We start from the raw sequence: 19,503 nt of genomic DNA, 5'->3' as shown, positions 1-19,503 counted from the left end.
TATCTCTTCCATAAACGAAAATATAGTATTTTCAGCTGATGTACAAAACCGAAGGTAAAACACGCAAAAAAATTAATCTGGAAGCCTAGATATAGGTCACCTAGAACAAATCTACCGCTTCTTAGACTTGCTTTCAATGAGATAGAAATGTGAGTTATGGATCTGTCAATGTGAATTTGGTCAACTTGCCCAAAAAGCTACATATTGCAGCTTTAATAGGTGGCTATAAATCAGGGGTCTTCCCCAATCCGGCCCGCGGGTGGTTTGAGTAAAAAAAAAGACAATAATTTAACTACATTCATACAGTTTCTTGACCATGTCCAGCTCGCTAATAATCATCTAAATGAAAGTCAGACAGTCAGGGAGCATCGGAAATTCTAAAATCCATATGGCTAGAGGACTTTCTTCAGAACATGTTTACAGAGAGGAAATAAACTTTCAGTGCGGCCCTCCGGAACCTCGTTGAAGATTGAATGTGGGCCCCGGGCCAAAATGAGTTCGATACCCCTGCTATTAAACATGCTCTGACATCAACAAAATATATTTTGACAGAAACCAAACGACCTATTACTAGTCCAAACGTGTATGCGATCAAAGAGGGTATCTGAATGCTAGAACAGTAACATGCCAACAGAAGCAGACAGTGACAGAGTAGCAACAGCCAAGCAGCGTAACAGGATTAGACTCTGAATATATCCCTGGATAGCCAGGAGGAGGAGGGAGGTGCTCCCTAGGCTAGCAGAGTCTTAGCTGGCTTTGCTCAGGGACGAGCTGCCTGCAGCAGTGGCAAGGAATCTAGCTCTCACCCATGTGACCTCTGCCTACAGCTGTTTGTTAACAAGTCTGTTCTAAACATGTCACTGCTAGGCCAAATGCCTGACTCTCTGTATCGGTATCTATATCTGTAGCCTATCGGTGAAGACTGTGTTTAGGCTTTGCCCTTATGTTATCATTATCAACATAGTGTAAATAGGACCCAGGAACCCAGGAATAATGTAACTATACAGTGCATGTTGAGGTTCAAGCTAAAGTCCTTCCTGCCAAATGGAGTGCCCACTGCTTGGGCATTTAAGTCCTATCATGCATGTACAGTAGTAGCAGGAACTGGTAATGCAAGAGCAGCAATTTTGCAAAGTGAAGTACACCAATCCATGACAAAACTCAAACACACACAGTGAATATACAACAATAACAAAAGGAACATTTAAAAAGGGGACAACAGGGGTGCATAAAGAATGAGGGCCCTGTTGGAAGGGTTAAAAGTAACAACACACTGAGGGAGGGATCCGGGGACCGCTTGCGTACCTTTTGCCTCCGCTGCCTCAGCGGCGGCTATGTAAATGTGAGTAGTGGTGAGAAGGAGAAAAGTGAGTCATCAATGCAAAGAACCAGAGATCATCAACCACAGAACAGACAGTCCGAATCATCCAAACAACCAATCATAGATGAGATCCCCCATTATCACCATCACAAATCAGAGAAAACAGGCAGGCAGGAGAAAAACATCCCTGACAAACAGACAGGAATAATAATAATAATAATAATAATAATATAGAATTAGGTCGTGCTTACAGTCTATTCGGAAAGTATTCAGACCCCTTGACTTTTTCCACATTTTGTTATGTTACAGCCTTATTCTAAAATTGATTGAATATTTTTTCCCCCTCATCAATCTACACACACAATACCCCCTAAATGACAAAGCAAAAACAGGTTTTTAGAAAATTTTGCAAAAAACAAAATGATATCCTTTACTCTGTACTTTGTTGAAGCACATTTGGCAGCGATTACAGCCGAGTCTTCTTGAGTATGACGCTGCACCAACCTGTATTTGGTGAGTTTTTCCAATTTTTCTCTGCAGATCCTCTCAAGCTCTGTCAGGTGTTTGATGTTTGATTGGGTTCAAGTCTGGTCTCTGGCTGGGCAATTCAGAGACTTGTCCCGAAGCCACTCCTGCGTAGTCTTGGCTGTGTGCTTTGGGTCATTGTCCTGTTGGAAGTTGAACCTTCGCACCAGTCTGAGGCCCTGAGCGCTCTGGAGCAGGTTTTCATCAAGGATCTCTCTGTACTTTGCTCCATATATATTTTCCTTGATCCTGACTAGATTCTCAGTCCCTGTAGCTAAAACACATCCCCACAGCATGATGCTGCCACCATCATGCTTCACTGTATGGATGGTGCCAGGTTTCCTAAAGACGTGACGCTTGGCATTCAGGACAATCTTGGTTTCATCAGACCAGAGAATCTTGTTTGTCATGGTCTGAGTCTTTAGGTGCCTTTTGGCAAACTCCAAGCGGGCTGTCATGTGCCTTTTACTGAGCAGTAGTTTCCGTCTGGCCACTCTACCATAAATACCTGATTGGTGGAGTGCTGCAGAGATGGTTGTCCCTCTGAAAGGTTCTCCTATCTCCACAGAGGAACTCTGGAGCTCTGTCAGTGACCATTTGGTTCTTTGTCATCTCCCTGACCAAGGCCCTTCTCCCCTGATTCCTCAGTTTGGCCGAGCATGCAAGCTCTAGGAAGAGTCTTGGTGGTTCCAAATTTCTTCCATTTAAGAATGACGGAGGCCACTGTGTTCTTGGGGACCTTCAATTCTGCTGAAATTTCTGGGAACCCTTCCCCAGATCTGTGCCTCGACACAATCCTGTCTGAGCTCTACGGACAATTCCTTCGACCTCATGGCTTGGTTTTTGCTCTGGCATGCACTATCAACTGTAGTACCTTATATAGACAGGTGTGTGCATGTCCAATCAATTGAATTTACCACAGATGGACTCCAATCTTGTTGTAAAAACATCAAGGATGATCAATGGAAACAGGATGCACCTGAGATCGATTTCAAATCTCATAGCAAAGTGTCTGAATACTTACGTAAATAAGATTTGTTTTTTATTTGTAATACATTTGCCAAAATGTCTAAACCTGTTTTTGCTTTGTCATTATGGGGTATTGTGTGTAAATTGAAGGGAACTGATTTCCTATGAAGTCAATAAAGGCGCCTCACTACGTCTCACATTGTCATAATGAAGTGTGTTTAGGCTCAGGTTTCAAGGGAACACATACATGTGATGAAGACAGATGAGAACTGTGGTGAGATGACAGCTTTAATCTTTCTATTCGAGTTGTTCTTAATGAGGTGCTTTGTTACTGGTGTCAGTCACAGAATAACTGGTGGTGAATCCAGCTATAAGACCGTCTTTCATTTGTTATAGTCATACAGGCAGCAGGTAGCCTAGCGGTTAGAGCTAGGGGGGTGCAAAGTACGGCCCGCCGGGCACTTCAATCCGGCCCGCGAGACATCATTTTATCCTTTTTTCACCCCAATTTCGTGGTATATTATTGGTAGTTACAGTCTTGTCCGTACGGGAGTTGCAGCGATGGGACTCGGGAGAGGCGAAGGTCGAGAGCGGTGCGTCCTCTGAAACACGAACAAGCCAAGCCGCACTGCTTCTTGACACAATGCCCACTTAACCCGGAAGCCAGCCGTACCAACGTGTCGGAGGAAACACCGTGCACCTGGCGACCGTATCAGTGTGCATGCGCCCAGCCCGCCACAGGAGTCGCTAGAACGCAATGGGACAAGGAAATCTCTGCCTGCCAAACCCTCTCCTAACCCGGACGACGCTGGGCCAATTGTGCGCCGCCTCATGGGTCTCCCAGTCACGGCCAGATGTAACACAGCCTAGGATCGAACTCTGGTCTTTAGTGATGCCTCAAGCACTGCAATGCAGTGCCTTAGACCGCTGCGACACTCGGGTGGCCCCCGCAAATTGATTTAACAAACAATTAGTCCCTCAAAAAATGTGGCCCTCCGTTGAATTTCAAAATCAGCAACCGAAAAGTCGCTGGTTCTAATACCCAAGCTGACAAGGTGAAAATTTTAAAAATGAAATACAAATCAATAAAAATCAGTTGATGTGCCCTTGAGCAAGGCATATTTCGATGCAGCTATCCGGTGTGTGTGACAATAAAACATCTTAGAAGGAGTGGAATAGAAATAGCTCGGCTAAGGCATTTCCCTTAATTTGGCACGGCAGGTTTTTAAAGAGCACTGCAGTCAAAACTGGACAGCGTACCCCTAAAATGTCACTAGAGCAGTGCTAAGAAGCAGTGAAGAGAAACAACAAACAGGGGATGTAATGAACCAGAGCACACATCTGACTGGAGGGGCTGACAGACACAGGGTGCGTCCCCGAAATGGCACCCTATTCTATATATAATGCAATACCTTTGACCATTGCCTATAGGGCTCTGGTCAAAAGTCGTGCACTCTATTGTGAATAGGATGCCATTTAGGACGCAAACACAGACAATGTCATTCTGGTAAAGGTCATGTCATGTGGTTTCCGTCCCAATGCTTACAGCTCTAATCCTATACGCTACACCTCTGCCTCGCCTGGGAGGAGACCAGCCCCCAAACCCCAGCATTCCCTTCTCTCCTCCCTGCTGACAAACCAGGTCCTCCTGCGCCGTGTGTGTATTCCCCCAGCTGGCTGGGCTGGTTGACCTTTAGATGGGCTGGTTGACCACATCAGTGACAGGCCTCTTCGGTCTAGCCCCCCTCCAACCGCACGCCCACAGCTCAGTCCCCCTCCTCTTCTACCCAACTAGTCTCGAAAACCTGACCCTAGGCAATACAGTGACTAGGGTCTGGTTTCAATTACTCTTTTGGCAAAGAAAAACTACGACACTGCCTTCGTTACTACTTTATCGGCTTTAATAAAATACTAAATAGTAGCTAGCAAGATGGAGAACAAAGAGGTAATTTTTTTACGAGTGCATTAAGTGGCTAGTTCGCATTAAATCAAATTTGTCACATGCGCTGAATACAACAGGTACAACACCTTACAGTGAAACGCTTACTTACAAGCCCTTAACCAACAACGCAGTTTTATGAATATACCCCCAAAAAAGAAATAAGAACAACAAATAATTAAAGAACAGCAGTAAATAACAATTGCGGGGCTATATACAGGTGTACCGGTACAGAGTCAATGTGCAGGGGCACCGGTGTCGAGGTAATTGAGGTAATATGTCCATGTAGGTAGAGTTATTAAAGTGACTCTGCATAGATAATAACAGAGTAGCAGCAGCGTAGAAGAGGGGGTGGGGGGGCAATGCAATAATCTGGGTAGCCATTTGACTAGATGGCACATCAGCTACAACTAAAACCACAACAAAGGTTTTGCCTGCAAACTTTGGCTTTGAATCGCGATGCTCTGGCATGTCTGCTTCGTGATTTGTCGGGAAGATTCCCTGTATTTTAGGCAGTGACGTAGTTCCTCTATGCCAAAAGAGTCCGTCATTGAAACCATTCTCTGTTGCCTCGGGTCGGGTTTTCGAGACTACTACCCAAAGTGGACGGCTGGCTTGACAGAGCCCCAGACAGACAAAGGCTGCGTCCCATATGTAGGCTTCAGTGGCATTGATAGTTTCCCTCTCGACTGCATAATTGAAAACGGAACGCAGAGGAGCAGGGTCTATGATTTGTTTTCCATAACGAAATGTAAAAATGGCAAAACGTTCAGTGAAGCGTACATCCTTCAGTTTACCGTGCGGTTGGGCTAAGCCTGTGTTAGCGCAGGGAGAATGGCACAGTGTTAAACGGCACCCCAAGGCCCTACTAGGGCATGGGGGACAGGGGGAGAGGGGGACATCAAAGAGATAGAGCAAGACAGCGACAGCAGGGTGGGGGAGGAGAGGGGAGTTTGAGGGGGTGAGAGACACGTACCGGTATGCAAGGTCTCTTTGCCCCCTGACAACACTCCTAGAGGCAGCGACCCAGTGGGGGTCAGTCCTTTGAGTGTCAGCACACTCTCACTCTCCTCCCTGAAGAAAGAGAGGGGAGAAAGAGGGAGCGAGAGACACAAACACCTTAGAGATCTAACAAAGCTTTTAGGAACTAAACTCAGCAAAAAAAGAAACATCCCTTTATCAGGACCATGTCTTTCAAAGACAATTTGTAAAAATCCAAATAACTTCACAGATCTTCATTGTAAAGGGTTTAAACACTGTTTCCCATGCTTGTTCAATGAACCATAAACAATTAATGAACATGCACCTGTGAAACACTCGTTAAGACACTAACAGCTTACAGACAGTAGGAAATTAAGGTCACCGTTATGAAAACATAGGACACTAAAGAAGCCTTCTACTGACTGAAAAAGACCAAAAGAAAGATGCCCAGGGTCCCTGCTCATCTGCGTGAACGTGCCTTATGCATGCTGTAAGGAGGCATGAGGACTGCAGATGTGGCCTGGGCAATATATTGCAATGTCCGTACTGTGAGGCGCCTAAGACAGCGCTACAGGGAGACAGGACGGACAGCTGATCGTCCTTGCAGTGGCAGATCACGTGTAACAACACCTGCACAGGATCGGTACATCCGAACATCACACCTGCGGGACAGGTACAGGATGGCAACAACAACTGACGAGTTACACCAGGAACGCACAATCCCTCCATCAGTGCTCAGACTATCCGCAATAGGCTGAGAGAGGCTGGACTGAGGGCTTGTAGGCCTGTTGTAAGGCAGGTCCTCACCAGACATCACCGGCAACAATGGGACTATGGGCACAAACCCACCGTCGCTGGACCAGACAGGATTGGCAAAAGGTGCTCTTCACAGACGAGTCTCAGTTTTGTCTCACCAGAGGTGATGGTCGGATTCGCGTTTATCATCGAAAGAATGAGCGTTACACCGAGGCCTGAACTCTGGAGTGGGACCGATTTGGAGGAGGAGGGTCCGTCATGGTCTGGGGCGGTGTGTCACAGCATCATCGGACTGAGCTTGTTGTCATTGAAGGCAATCTCAACGCTGTGCGTTACAGGGAAAACATCCTCCTCCCTCATGTGGTACCCTTCCTGCAGGCTCATCCTAACATGACCCTCCAGCATGACAATGCCACCAGCCATACTGCTCGTTCTATGTGTGATTTCCTGCAAGACAGGAATGTCAGTGTTTTTCCACGGCCATGAAGAGCCCGGATCTCAATCCCATTGAGCACATCTGGGACCTGTTGGATTGGAGGGTGAAGGCTAGGGCCATTCCCCCCAGAAATGTCCGGGAACTTGCAGGTGCCTTGGTGGAAGAGTGGGGTAACATCTCACAGCAAGAACTGGCAAATCTGGTGCAGTCCATGAGGAGATGCACTGCAGTACTTAATGCAGCTGGTGGCCACACCAGATAGTGACTGTTACTTTTGATTTTGACCCCCCCTTTGTTCAGGCACACATTATTCCATTTCTGTTAGTCACATGTCTGTGGAACTTGTTCAGTTTATGTCTCAGTTGTTGAATCTTATGTTCATACAAATATTTACACATGTTAAGTTTGCTGAAAATAAACGCAGTTGACAATGAGAGGACGTTTATTTTTTTGCTGAGTTTACATATGTTAAAACACTCATAATTTCTGCTCATACAGAGCTGTGGCAGCTGCAGCATCCCATAATATCTCTGTATATGGGCCACTGTGGAAGACAGCCTGCTCTATATAGAAATAGGCCTACTTCTAGAACAGACTTGAATTATAGGATCTCTGTGCTGATCTACATATCTCCCCATTGCAGTTGTGTGGCAGGCTAATCACAGAGACAGCATCAATCTGGAATCATGTCTAATGGCATTATGCAGCCTCACCGTGTGCTGCCTCGTGACTCACTGTTGCCTGTTCATTCATCCTTATCGAAAAGCAGCACTGGGTTTTCAAACATGAAGTCATTGTGCACTTTCAAACTGACTTCACTCATTTCATAAACTAGACTCATTCTAGTCTCAACTAAAAATAGAGACTCCAGTCTATTCCCATCCCTCTCTGCTCCATTCCCTCCAAGTCTGACTTTCCCTTTTCAGTATGGTTGTGTCCAAAATGGCAACCTATTCCCTGTATAGTGCACAACTTTTGACCAGAGCCCTATGGACCCTGGTCAAACGCAGTGCACTATATAGGGAATAGTGTGCCATTTAGTTCAGCTTTTATGCTGTCGTGTGTGATGACGAGACAGAGAGAGCGAAAGGCTTTTTCACCTGAGAACAGAGAAGACTCTGGCCATTTTCCCGATGGCTCGGATCTTGTTCCGAATCACCTCCTTGCGCACTGCTGGGATTCCACCGTCTTCTCATAAAACACAACAATAAAATATTCTAAGCATTTGGTTGGGCATTATAATGCTTTCTACTGCTTGAAATAGTCTGTCAACATCATAGAGCAGAGGAAGGTGGAAAAAAATGAGAAAAGTAAGGGAACAGAGGGAAGAAAGGAGAGTAAAGAGGAGAAAAGGAAGGAAGTAGAGGGGAACAGAGGAGGCGGAGGACAGGGAGCGGAGGGGAGAGGAGTAAAGGAGAGGAGCGTACAGTGGAATGTCGTGTTGAGCTCCGTCAGATCTCTAGTGACTCCTGAGATGTTCTAGATGATCTCCAGACATGAGACTGCGTGTGTTTGTCTGACAGAGCTGTTATGACACGCTGTGGATGAACCAGCTGTAATGAAAAATGAAGCTACCAGCTTTACCTTCTTAACACTCGTGATAATGTGGAGTTAGGAGGGGTGCTGGGGACTTAAACGTGCCTCATTAAATCCTGGCTGTTCCTCTTACCTCCACACAGGTCGTCTCCTTCGGACATGAGTTCATCATCTGAGCAGATGTTCAACACGTTCACCAGCATCTCTGTCACTGTGCGGAGAAGGGAGGTAATGCCACAACTCAGTTAGCACCACCACCAAAAAACTCTTTGCTACATCTTTAAGGGTGCAGACCTAGTACTGTTTTTTTTTTGTAGTTGCATTTTTAGCACCAAAACACACCCCTCTCTCATGCTAGAATGTTCCAATGCTCATTCCTGGAATTCTACTGGCACGTTCTTAACTCTGACAAAAACACTGATTATGGACAGGGAGCACATTACATACCTTTCTCTCCAACAAAGGGCAGAGACCAGGTGAAGACGTCCATGAAGTTGGGCAGCCAGTAGGGGTGGGGGGAGCAGTTGAACTGCCGAATGTTCATCACATTGTTCTCATACTTTAACACAGCAGCTGGAAGTTGGAGTGAGATGTAAAGAACAAAAGAATGATCAAGTTAGCCATTCTGACGAACAGACTAAATGTGTCACCTGCAAACAATACGAGCCAAGTGTTGTCATATTTTGGGGACAGCCCAAGTGGACCTGGAGGGGCGGAAAGGTCAGAGAAGGGAAGGGAATCAAAATCACAGACTTGTGAAACCTGAACCCGTGGTTGTATGCCAGCCAGCAGACAACAGCTATAGACCCATTTCCCGGCCCCGTCATGAATAGTTGGCCACACGTGTGCATCAGAAAGTTTGTTTACGTGGAAGAGGATACGATCACATGCAACTTCAAATTCAGTTCGCGCAAGTTAACAAACATGTAATCAGATGGTTATCATCTACAACATCGCAGATGTCGTCAAAAGGGTTGATTACCTAGCAAGCCAGCAACGCAAAGTAAACTATCACAAATAGAGCTAGATAAAGCCAGAAGAATAATATACTTGTTGAACATAGCTGGTGGCTAACCAGTCTTGCATGTTTTCATTGTCTTCACTCACTCACTGGAAGTTTGTCAAGGTCCCGACATCAACGTTAGCTATCCTGTCACAGAGATTTTTGATGTAGGGATAGGCGCCTCACTCGAACGTGACGTTTGATGGTAAACAGAAATTGGCTCTTTACAACAGCAGAAAGGCACGTACTACACTATGCATATAACACATCACAGTCTTGATATAAAGAGTACACGAACCTTTGTTGTTGTATACATCTAGGTAATTTGGTGCTGAGAAGATTGTAATTAATGAAGGAAAGCCTGTAGTCTGGCTTTTTCTGTACATCCGATACCTGGGATGAGAGACAAAATTACCTTAGTTTGAGAAATAAAATGGTGAAGAGAGAGCAACATTTTTTTGTAAGGCCATACAAATGTAATGCACTGTACAACAGATGCTTCACATTTCTCAAAATAGTAAAAAAAAAAATATATATATATATATATATAAAATTGAGCGAATCATTTAATTAATATGACTCGATTCTTAACAATTCTTTTTGAGAAATCGAAAGATTCGCTTTGCCATTGTAATAGTTAGAGTTCTGTTCAGTCGAGGTGAATCAAATAATTTGTGAATCGCAAACGGTAAAAGGAAAACATGTTAGCTGTAGCCTTACAGATTGTTGTCGCTGCAAAAAACGTATTTTGTAGATACTTTAAGTTGATTTGGACATTTATGGAACATTGCACCAATAGATGCCAGAAGTCAGCCCGAGGTAAACACTTCTTAAGGTAAGATACAGTATATATAGGGCCCTATAAAATCTACAATATGGAAAAGCATGCCAAAACAGTAAATTCTAAAAGGTTATCCTTAAAAAGAACATGCTAATTAAATGTAGGTCCTACCTTGCAGAATGATATCATGATGCTTGGTATCAAAATCGGGTGCGCAATAGCCTTTATTTCTGCTAATAGTAACACAATGGCCTCTTGCTAGGAGGCAGTTCAATTAATTTTTATTTAACCTTTATTTAACTACGCAAGTCAGTTAAGAATAAATTATTATTTACAATAACAGCCTAGGTACGGTGGGTTAACTGCCTTGTTCAGGGGCAGAACGACGGATTTTTACCTTGTCAGCGCGGGGATTCGATCTAGCAACCTTTCAGTTACTGGCCCAACCCTCTAACCACTAGGCTACCTGCGTGGTTAGGGGAACTACTACAGAATAACTACATTCGCTGAAGAAAAGGTGTGCGCTTGCTTCAGCCGTCTTATTTGTACGGTAGTGGGAGACGTGTCGAATTCAAGCTAAATAGTTCAAGCAGAAACTGAAGCAGCTCAGTATAGTAAGAACACGTCTGATTAGTTTAGTAGACTGCTATCAGCAGCACATCAACTATTAAAAATGGTCGATCTTTGCACCTGTGACTAAAACTGGATTAGTGGATCTAGTGGATCTGTCATTCCAAAACCATTATACTATCATGATCCTCGCTATATGAGCAGCGTTACAATTGCCACCAAGAGGTTTTACCCTCTGGCCTTTCACACCAGTGACCCGGTTTTGATTCCCTGCCACGCCGTTTGCTACACTGGTGGCAGAAGTGGGAAGACGGCCGTGAGGGTATCGGAACGAACGCACGGCCAGGACGTACTAGGGTGCCGAGTAGTCAAAGCGCAGGGACGTGCCTCCCGTTCGGAAAGGGCACTGTAGCGATGCTCGCTATATGAGCCACTTTATAATTCCCACCAAGTAGATTTACCCTTTTGGTGCGATGTGTAGGGTGTTGGCCTTTCACAGCAGCAAACCATGTTCTAGGTCGCTAGGTGTTGTCCTAAGATTGTTTAATATTATTACAAGCGGTACAACTTATACATTTTATATATTATTATTATTATTTTTTTTTCTTCGCCGTATGTAAATCCGTTATACGGTTAAATGTATTACTCTGTAAACAGTGAAACTTACCCTGCATCCTGTGCTTCGTGTGCTCTTATTACCGACAGCAAGTTATTATTTATCAAAAAGTCACATACTGCCGGGTAACTGCAAGGCAAGAGAGAGAGAAAAACAGCCAATTAGAACAGCCAGTGGAGTGAGTTTAAAGCTGGACCTCACAGAGTCAGTCTGGCAACCATGTAGTGTGAGATATGACCAACATTCTTTGAGGAACAGCGTGTGGCCATTAGAAGCATTTTTCTGGCTGTTCTTTACTTTTGGAAATACATTTGGAATTCCTGTCAGTCTCTTGCCCTCTGGCCTGGGAGGTAGGGAGTGTTTAATTGAACCACTGAGGCCAGAGCAGAACAGTGCCAAGGAAGGCTGTGGTATTTATGGACTCTTATAGCTGCTCCAGAGGCAGCCAGTAGGCCACAGCCACAGGAGAGCAGACTTGGTGTGAATCCCAAATGGCACCCTATTCCCTAAACAGTGTGCTTCCTTGATCAGCGCTCTATGGGCCGTAGCCGAAGGTAGTGCACTATATAGGCAATAAGGTGCCATTTGGGAAGCAGCCCATCTATGTGGCTGACCGGCTTTTACTTGGGTTTCTACAATGACCCCACCAGCCTACTCCACCTCTCATCAAAGACTGCTCGGGCAATTAGCCGGACACCTGCATTTAGTTAGCGTGGCAAAAAGCCATCAACAGCGGAAAGAGATATACAGTGCATTCGGAAAGTATTCAGACCCATTCACTTTTCTTACATTACAGCCTTATTCTAAAATGGACTAAATACTATTTTTCCCTCATCAATCTACACACAATACCGCATAATGACAAACCAAAAAGGTTGAAAAAACTGAAATACCTTCTTTACATAAGTATTCAGACCTATGAGAGCTATGAGACTCAAAATTGAGTTCAGGTGCATCCTGTTTCCAATGATCATCCTTGAGATGTTTCTACAACTTGATTGGAGTCCACCTGTGATAAATTCAATTGATTGGACAAGATTTGGAAAGGCACACTCCTGTCTATATAAGATCCCACACTTGACAGTGCACGTCAAAGCAAAAACCAAGCCATGAGGTCGAAGGAATTGTCTGTAGAGCTTTGAAACAGGATTGTGTCGAGGCACAGATCTGGGGAATGGCACAAAAACATTTCTGCAGCATTGAAGGTCCCCAAGAACATAGAGGCCTCCATCATTCTTAAATTGAAGAAGCTTGGAACTTTCAAGACTCTTCCTAGAGCTGGACGCCAGGCTAAACTGAGCAATTGGGGAAGAAGCGCCTTGGTCTGTGAGGTGACCAAGAACCCTATGGTCACTCTGACAGAGCTCCTTCCAGAAGGACAACCATCTCTGTAGCACTCCACCAATCAGGCCTTTATGGTAGAGTGGCCAGACGGAAGCCACTCCTCAGTAAAAGGCACAGGACAGCTGACTTGGAGTTTGCCAAAAGGCACCTACATGACTCAGACCGTGGAAAACAAGATTATTTGGTCTGATGAAACCAAGCGTCATGTCTGGAGGAAACCAGGCACCGCTCATCACCTGACCAATACCATCCCTGCGGTGAAGCATGGTCGTGGCAGCATCATGCTGTGGGGATGTTTTACAGCGACAGGGACTGGGAGACTAATCAGGATCAAGGGAAAGATGAACAAGGCAAAGTACAGAGAGAACCTTGATGAAAACCTGCTCCAGAGCGCTCAGGACCTCAGACTGGGGCGAAGGTTTATCTTCCAACAGAACAACAACCCTAAGCACACAGCCAAGACAACACAGGAGTAGCTTCGGGACAAGTCTCTGAATGTCCTTGAGTGGCCCAGCCAGAGCCCGGACTTGAACCGATCGAACATCTCTGGAGAGACCTGAAAATAGCTGTGCAGTGACGCTCCCCCTCCAACCTGACAGAGCTTGAGAGGATCTGCAGAGAAGAATGGGAGAAACTCTCCGAATACGGGTGTGACAAGCTTGTAGCGTCATACCCAAGAAGACTTGAGGCTGTAATCGTTGCCAAAGGTGCTTCAACAAAGTACTAAGTAAAAGGTCTGAATGCTTATGTAAATTGTGATATCAGTTTTTTATTTTTAATATTTTTAATACACTTGAAAAAAAATCTAAAAACCTGTTTTTGCTTTGTCATTATGGGGTATTGTGCGTAGATTAATGAGGATTTAAAAAAAATCTATTTCAGAATAAGGCTGTAACATAAAATGTGGGAAAACTTTCTGAATGCTAGTACAGCTAGGGAGGCAATGGACTAGAGCTTCCTAGGGTCAATACCTTACAGTACACTCCCAAACTGGACAGTGCAGGGGCCTATACTTCAACTAACTAAAACACAGATCTATCCCTGGTGGGTTTCCAGTAGCAAACCGTATTATTTTCAACTTATGGCCAGTATTATTGGCCATATAAGTTTCTTATGTAGCTGAACCTTGATATAGAGCAGGTAGCATACCTGAAAAAGTAGGAGCAGCCTCGAACAGAGTTGTGGTTGAAGTGCTCTGCTGTCTTCTCACTGCCGTAGTCCTCTCCTGGGTCAGCCCAGATCAGGTCACACATAGGGCCGAATGCTGGAGGCTCCTTAAACCTGTCTAACTGTGGAGCGCAGACACACACGCACAGCACCGTGAGTCAAAGAAAGTTGATTGATCACACATTTTTTAAATCTACTAAACTCAGCAAATAAAGAAACGTCCTCTCACTGTCAACTGCGTTTATTTTCAGCAAACTTAACATGTGTAAATATTTGTATGAACATAAGATTCAACAGACATAAAACTGATCAAGTTCCACAGACATGTGACTAACAGACATCGAATAATGTGCTCCTGAATAAAGGGGGGGGGGGGGGGGGGGGGGTCAAAATCAAAAGTAACAGTCAGTATCTGGTGTGGCCACCAGCTGCATTAAGTACTGCAGTGCATCTCCTCCTCGTGGACTGCACCAGATTTGCCAGTTCTTGCTGTGAGATGTTACCCCACTCTTCCACCAAGGCACCTGCAAGTTCCTGGACATTTCTGGGGGGAATGGCCCTAGCCCTCACCCTCCGATCCAACAGTTCCCAGACGTGCTCAATGGGATTGAGATCCGGGCTCCTCGCTGGCCATGGCAGAACACTGACATTCCTGTCTTGCAGGAAATCACGCACAGAAAGAGCAGTATGGCATTGTCATGCTGGAGGGTCATGTCAGGATGAGCCTGCAGGAAGGGTACCACATGAGGGAGAAGGATGTCTTCCCTGTAACGTAACAATGTGTAAGTCGCTCTCCAATTTGTAAGTCGCTCTGGATAAGAGCGTCTGCTAAATTACTTAAATGTAAATGTAATGTAATGCACAGCGTTGTGATTGCCTGCAATGATAAGCTCAGTCCGATGATGCTGTGACACACCGCCCCAGACCATGACGGACCCTCCACCTCCAAATCGATCCCGCTCCAAAGCACAGGCCTCGGTGTAACGCTCATTCCTTCGACAATAAACACGAATCCGACCCATCACCCCTGGTGAGACAAAACCGCGACCCATCTGTGAAGAGCACTTTTTGCCAGTCCTGTCTGGTCCAGCGACGGTGGGTTTGTGCCCATCGTTGTTGCCGTTAATGACTGGTGAGGACCTGCCTTACAACTGCCCTACAAGCCCTCAGTCCAGCCTCTCTCAGCCTATTGCAGACAGTCTGAGCAATGGAGGGATTGTGCGTTCCTGGTGTAACTCGGGCAGTTGTTGATGCCATCCTGTACCTGTCCCGCAGGTGTGATGTTTGGATGTACCGATCCTGTGTAGGTGTTGTTACACGTGGCCTGCCACTACGAGGATGATCAGCTGTCCATCCCGTCTCTCTGTAGAGCTGTCTTAGGTGCCTCACAGTACAGACATTACAATTTATTGCCCTGGCCACATCTGCAGTCCTCATGCCTCCTTGCAGCATGCCTAAGGCACGTTCACGCTGATGAACAGGGACCCTGGGCATCTTTCATTTGGCGTTTTTCAGAGTCAGCAGAAAGGCTTCTTCAGTGTCCTAAGTTTTCATAACGGTTACCATAATTTCCTACAGTCTGTAAACTGCTAGTGTCTTTACGACGCTCCACAGGTGCATGTTCATTAATGGTGGTGTATGTTCATTGAACAAGCATGGGAAAGTGTTTAAACCCTTTACAATGAAGATCTATGAAGTTATTTGGATTTTTACGAATTATCTTTGAAAGACAGGGTCCTGAAAAAGGGCAGTTTCTTTTTTTGCTGAGTTTAAATTCATCCAAACTTAGTTTGTAGTCAAACACGCACTTACTTTCCTAATGTCGTCTAGGCAGTTGATTTCTGGTGAGAGCCCACCATGTACACACAGGAACTGTTGGTTGAGGAGAGCAGCGAGTGGCAGGCAGTCAAAGGCTTCCATGCAGGCATCGTACACACGCTCTGAGTACTTGATCTTACCTAAACATGGAACAGGGGATTCACATAAGATATGGTTCATTATCGCTTTGAGAGCATCTACTTGCGCTTGCTAAACTCTTGATTAAATGAGGCAGTACCACTTCAATTGTAACCAAGGTCAAGCTAAGCTTCACTAGATGCCAGGTTTTTTCTGCATAAGTGAAAGTGTAAAAAATACATATATAATTTTTAATATATTTTCGGGATTGGAAAACAATTTCAGTGTAAACTTTATGACCAAAATCATATATAAAGTATGTAGAAAAGATAATGGACCTAGATACATAGTGTACAAAATATTAGGAACACCTTCCTAATATTACGATTTTTTTTGCCCTAAGAACAGCCTCAATTCGTCGGGCATGGACTCTACAAGGTGTCGAAAGCGTTCCACAGGGATGCTGGCCACGACTCCAATGCTTTCCACAGATGTGTCAAGTTGGCTGGATGTCCTTTGGCTGGTGGACCATTCTTGACACACACAGGAAACTGTTGAGCGTAAAAAACACAGCAGCGTTGAGGTTCTTCACAAACTCAAACCGGTGCGCCTGAATTCAGGAGATTGATTTTGTTATAATGTTTAAGCATTGAATTGGATAAAAAAGCTCCATGGCAAAATGTGTAGAATTGCAAAAAGTTTGCTTTAAAAACACAGAAATGGGGGCCTCAATAATTGGGGCCGACCATTGCCTCCACCCACCACCTAAGCCACTTTTTGATCCAGAAAAACCATGCATGCCAAAATAACTGCTAGGGAATCATCTCAATTAGCTATAGCCTGGGTTTTCAGAGGGTGTTGTTGTTTTGGTTTGTGGCTCCCACATCCGTCATTTGGGCCTGGTAACCTATATGTTTTCAACCACTACCTCCACAGTTACAAGCTACTCCGCAGGGGATGTCGTGTCCTCCTAGGTGATTGCTTAAGCTTCTTTTATTTCAGGCCTAATAGACAAGTTTTATCAGATTGAGTGTAACTTGTCTTTCACAACACTGACCAGATGAAAGCCCCACCCGAGAAATCAGGAGCGCGATAAGTTCTCTTGGGCCCAAAACCACAGCCTGCCTTGGAGCATGGAACGTCCGCACCATGTTTGAAACTTCAAAATACAATACAATCCATCCACCTGACAGGTGTGGCATATCAATAAACTGAATAAACAACATGATCATTACACAGGTGCACCTTGTGCTAAGGACAATAAAAGGCCACTCCGAGATGTGCAGTTTTGTCACACAACACAATGCCACAGATTGACATACTGACTGCAGGAATGTCCACAAGAGCGGTTGCCAGAGAATTGAATGTTAATTTCTTTACCAAAAGTCGCCTCCAACATCATTTTAGAGAATTTGGACCAACCCGCCTCACAACCGCAGACCACGTGTAACCCCGCCAGCCCAGGACCTCCACATAGGTCTTTCTTCACCTGCGGGATCGTCTGAGACCAGTCACCCGGAGAGCCGATGAAACTGAGGAGTATTTCTGTCTGTAATAAAGCCCTTTTGTGAGGGGAAAAAAACGTATTCTGATTGGCTATGCCGGGCTCCCACCCATGGCTGCACCCCTGCCCAGTCGTGTGAAATCTATAGATTAGGGCCTAATGAATTTATTTAAATTAATTGTTTTCCTTATATGAACTGTAACTCAGTAAAATCATAGAAATTGTTGCGTTTATATTTTGATTCAGTATAGATGAGAAGGCTGGGCAAAAAACTGCTGAGCGAAAAATCCCCCAGGCTGATTGTGCGAGCACAGCAAGAATACAAGACCATGGACAAAGAGATAAAATGAGTGCTTGAAGGGATAAGAGAGCCTTTGTCCAGGAATTGGCCTGTAAGGCAGAACAAGCCGCAGCAAGAGGAGAACTAAGCACTGTATATAAGATCAAAAGACAGCTCTGTGGCCAAGTTAGCAACCACACAATGCCAGTCAAAGACAAGGTAAAATGTTAACAACCAAAGAGGAACAAACTGCAAGATTGAGAGGTCCTCAACTGGCCAAAGCCTAATGATCCAGCAGACCCACCACCCTCGGATGAGATTGATGGTATAGACACCGACCCACCAGTTGAAGCAGAGGTCCAAGCAGCCATCAAGGCTATGAAGAGTGGCAAAGCACCAGGGATTCTCTCAGCAGGCTGAGCTACTTAAAGCTGATGACAACACAGCTACCAAGGTGCTGACTGATCTCTTTAGCAAGATCTGGGCCAAAGATCGGAAACCTCAGCGAATGTGACAACTGGCGAGTTATAACACTTGTTTCCACCCACAGCAAAATCTTTGGTGGACATTCCTGCAGTCTACATGCCAATTGCATGCTCCCTCAAAACTTGAGACATCTGTGGCATTGTGCTGTGTGACCAAACTGCACATTTTAGAGTGGCCTATTGTCCCCAGCACAAGGTGCACCTGTGAAATGATCATGCTCTTTAATCAGCTTCTTGATATGCCACACCTGTCAGGTGGATGGATTATCTTGGCAAAGGAGAAATGCTCACTCACAGGGATGTAAACAAATGTGTGCGCAACATTTGAGAGATAAGCTTCTTGTGTGTATCGAAGATTTATTTTTTATTTCAGCTCATGAAACGAACACTACAGGTTGTGTTTCTATTTTTGTTCAGCATAAAATGCTTAGTGCTGGACAGGGGCCATTCTCAATGAGAGCTCAAGGAAAGCAAGATAATCTGTGAGTCCCCGGGGTGAGCGAGAGTAGCATTCAAACTATTCCAAGGTAGGGAAGGGAGAGAGCACGGCACAGCACTCCCTTCATTTGGCCTTCAGGGTTTGAAGTCAGTTCGTATGGAACTCGTGCTTCCTGATATGGTTCAAATGTTCAGAGGCCTTTCTAGCAACATAGAAGTTCATGTATCAGTCTTGCAATAGCCTTGCACAAACCCAAAGGCTGAAGAACCAACCAAAACAACAACAGTCAAACAGCAAGTCTCTTTGAAATAACAGGGCTAGACAATAGCCCAGCTAATTTAATCTACAGCTAAAGATGTAACCGATCAAGTGAAAAAGCCATGCATCTCCCCAAGGTGAATAAAGAACCCAGAGCTAAACTGTTGTCAGTTACATGAACTCCTGGCTGCGTAAGAAGGACATCCGGAGAGGAGAAATAATAAGGTCCTGACAGATGGGGCTGGACCAGGGTGGATCAGTACTGCTGTTACGAGACCAGGCTTTAGTAACAACAGACAGACACGCACTGACTGGGCTCAACGGTTAGGCGCACTCTGTGTCCCAAATGGCACCCGTAGGGCTCGGGTCAGAAGCAGTGCACTACATAAGGAATAGGGTGCCATTTAGAACACGCCCTGTGTCTTAGACCTGTCCCTTCTCAAAATGCCTGAGAGACATACAGGCACACACACTCTCTCCGGTGGTGTTCCAGGTCATCTTTTCTCAGATGATCCGATCTCGCAACACCTGGAGAAACATCCCAGAAACCACATTAACATGATCTAGAAATCTTCGGGTGTGCAGCGTGACTGCTAAACGACGACCTGGAACGTCACCTAAATCTAAAGCAGGAGAGCAGCAGTCTATTTTTACAGTATGTTGACTTTCATCCTGAAGAAAAGAGCAACACTTATCA

The 19,503-nt window shown here is 45.1% G+C and overlaps 1 protein-coding gene across 5 annotated transcripts in view; it reads right to left on the bottom strand.

Moving 5' to 3' along the window:
* LOC129853759 (serine/threonine-protein phosphatase 2B catalytic subunit gamma isoform-like) overlaps positions 1-19,503 on the bottom strand; it is a 68,442-nt gene that overhangs the window by 4,043 nt on the left and 44,896 nt on the right. For 2 of the 5 annotated variants that reach the window (XM_055920127.1, XM_055920125.1), the window contains exons 5-13: positions 15,757-15,902; positions 13,927-14,066; positions 11,485-11,562; positions 9,765-9,859; positions 8,911-9,036; positions 8,597-8,674; positions 8,028-8,118; positions 5,731-5,828; positions 1,306-1,332 (exon numbers count right to left, since the gene is read on the bottom strand). In XM_055920127.1, coding sequence (XP_055776102.1) covers positions 1,306-1,332; positions 5,731-5,828; positions 8,028-8,118; positions 8,597-8,674; positions 8,911-9,036; positions 9,765-9,859; positions 11,485-11,562; positions 13,927-14,066; positions 15,757-15,902 — 879 coding nt within the window. The remainder of the gene's footprint in view (positions 1-1,305; positions 1,333-5,730; positions 5,829-8,027; positions 8,119-8,596; positions 8,675-8,910; positions 9,037-9,764; positions 9,860-11,484; positions 11,563-13,926; positions 14,067-15,756; positions 15,903-19,503) is intronic. The other 3 variants (XM_055920126.1, XM_055920129.1, XM_055920128.1) reach the window with 3 other exon arrangements.

The sequence above is a fragment of the Salvelinus fontinalis genome, chromosome 4, assembly GCF_029448725.1.
Source record: "Salvelinus fontinalis isolate EN_2023a chromosome 4, ASM2944872v1, whole genome shotgun sequence".
NCBI lineage: Eukaryota > Metazoa > Chordata > Actinopteri > Salmoniformes > Salmonidae > Salvelinus > Salvelinus fontinalis.
Note: the sequence above shows the minus strand (reverse complement) of the source record. Positions and strands in the feature narration are given on the sequence as shown.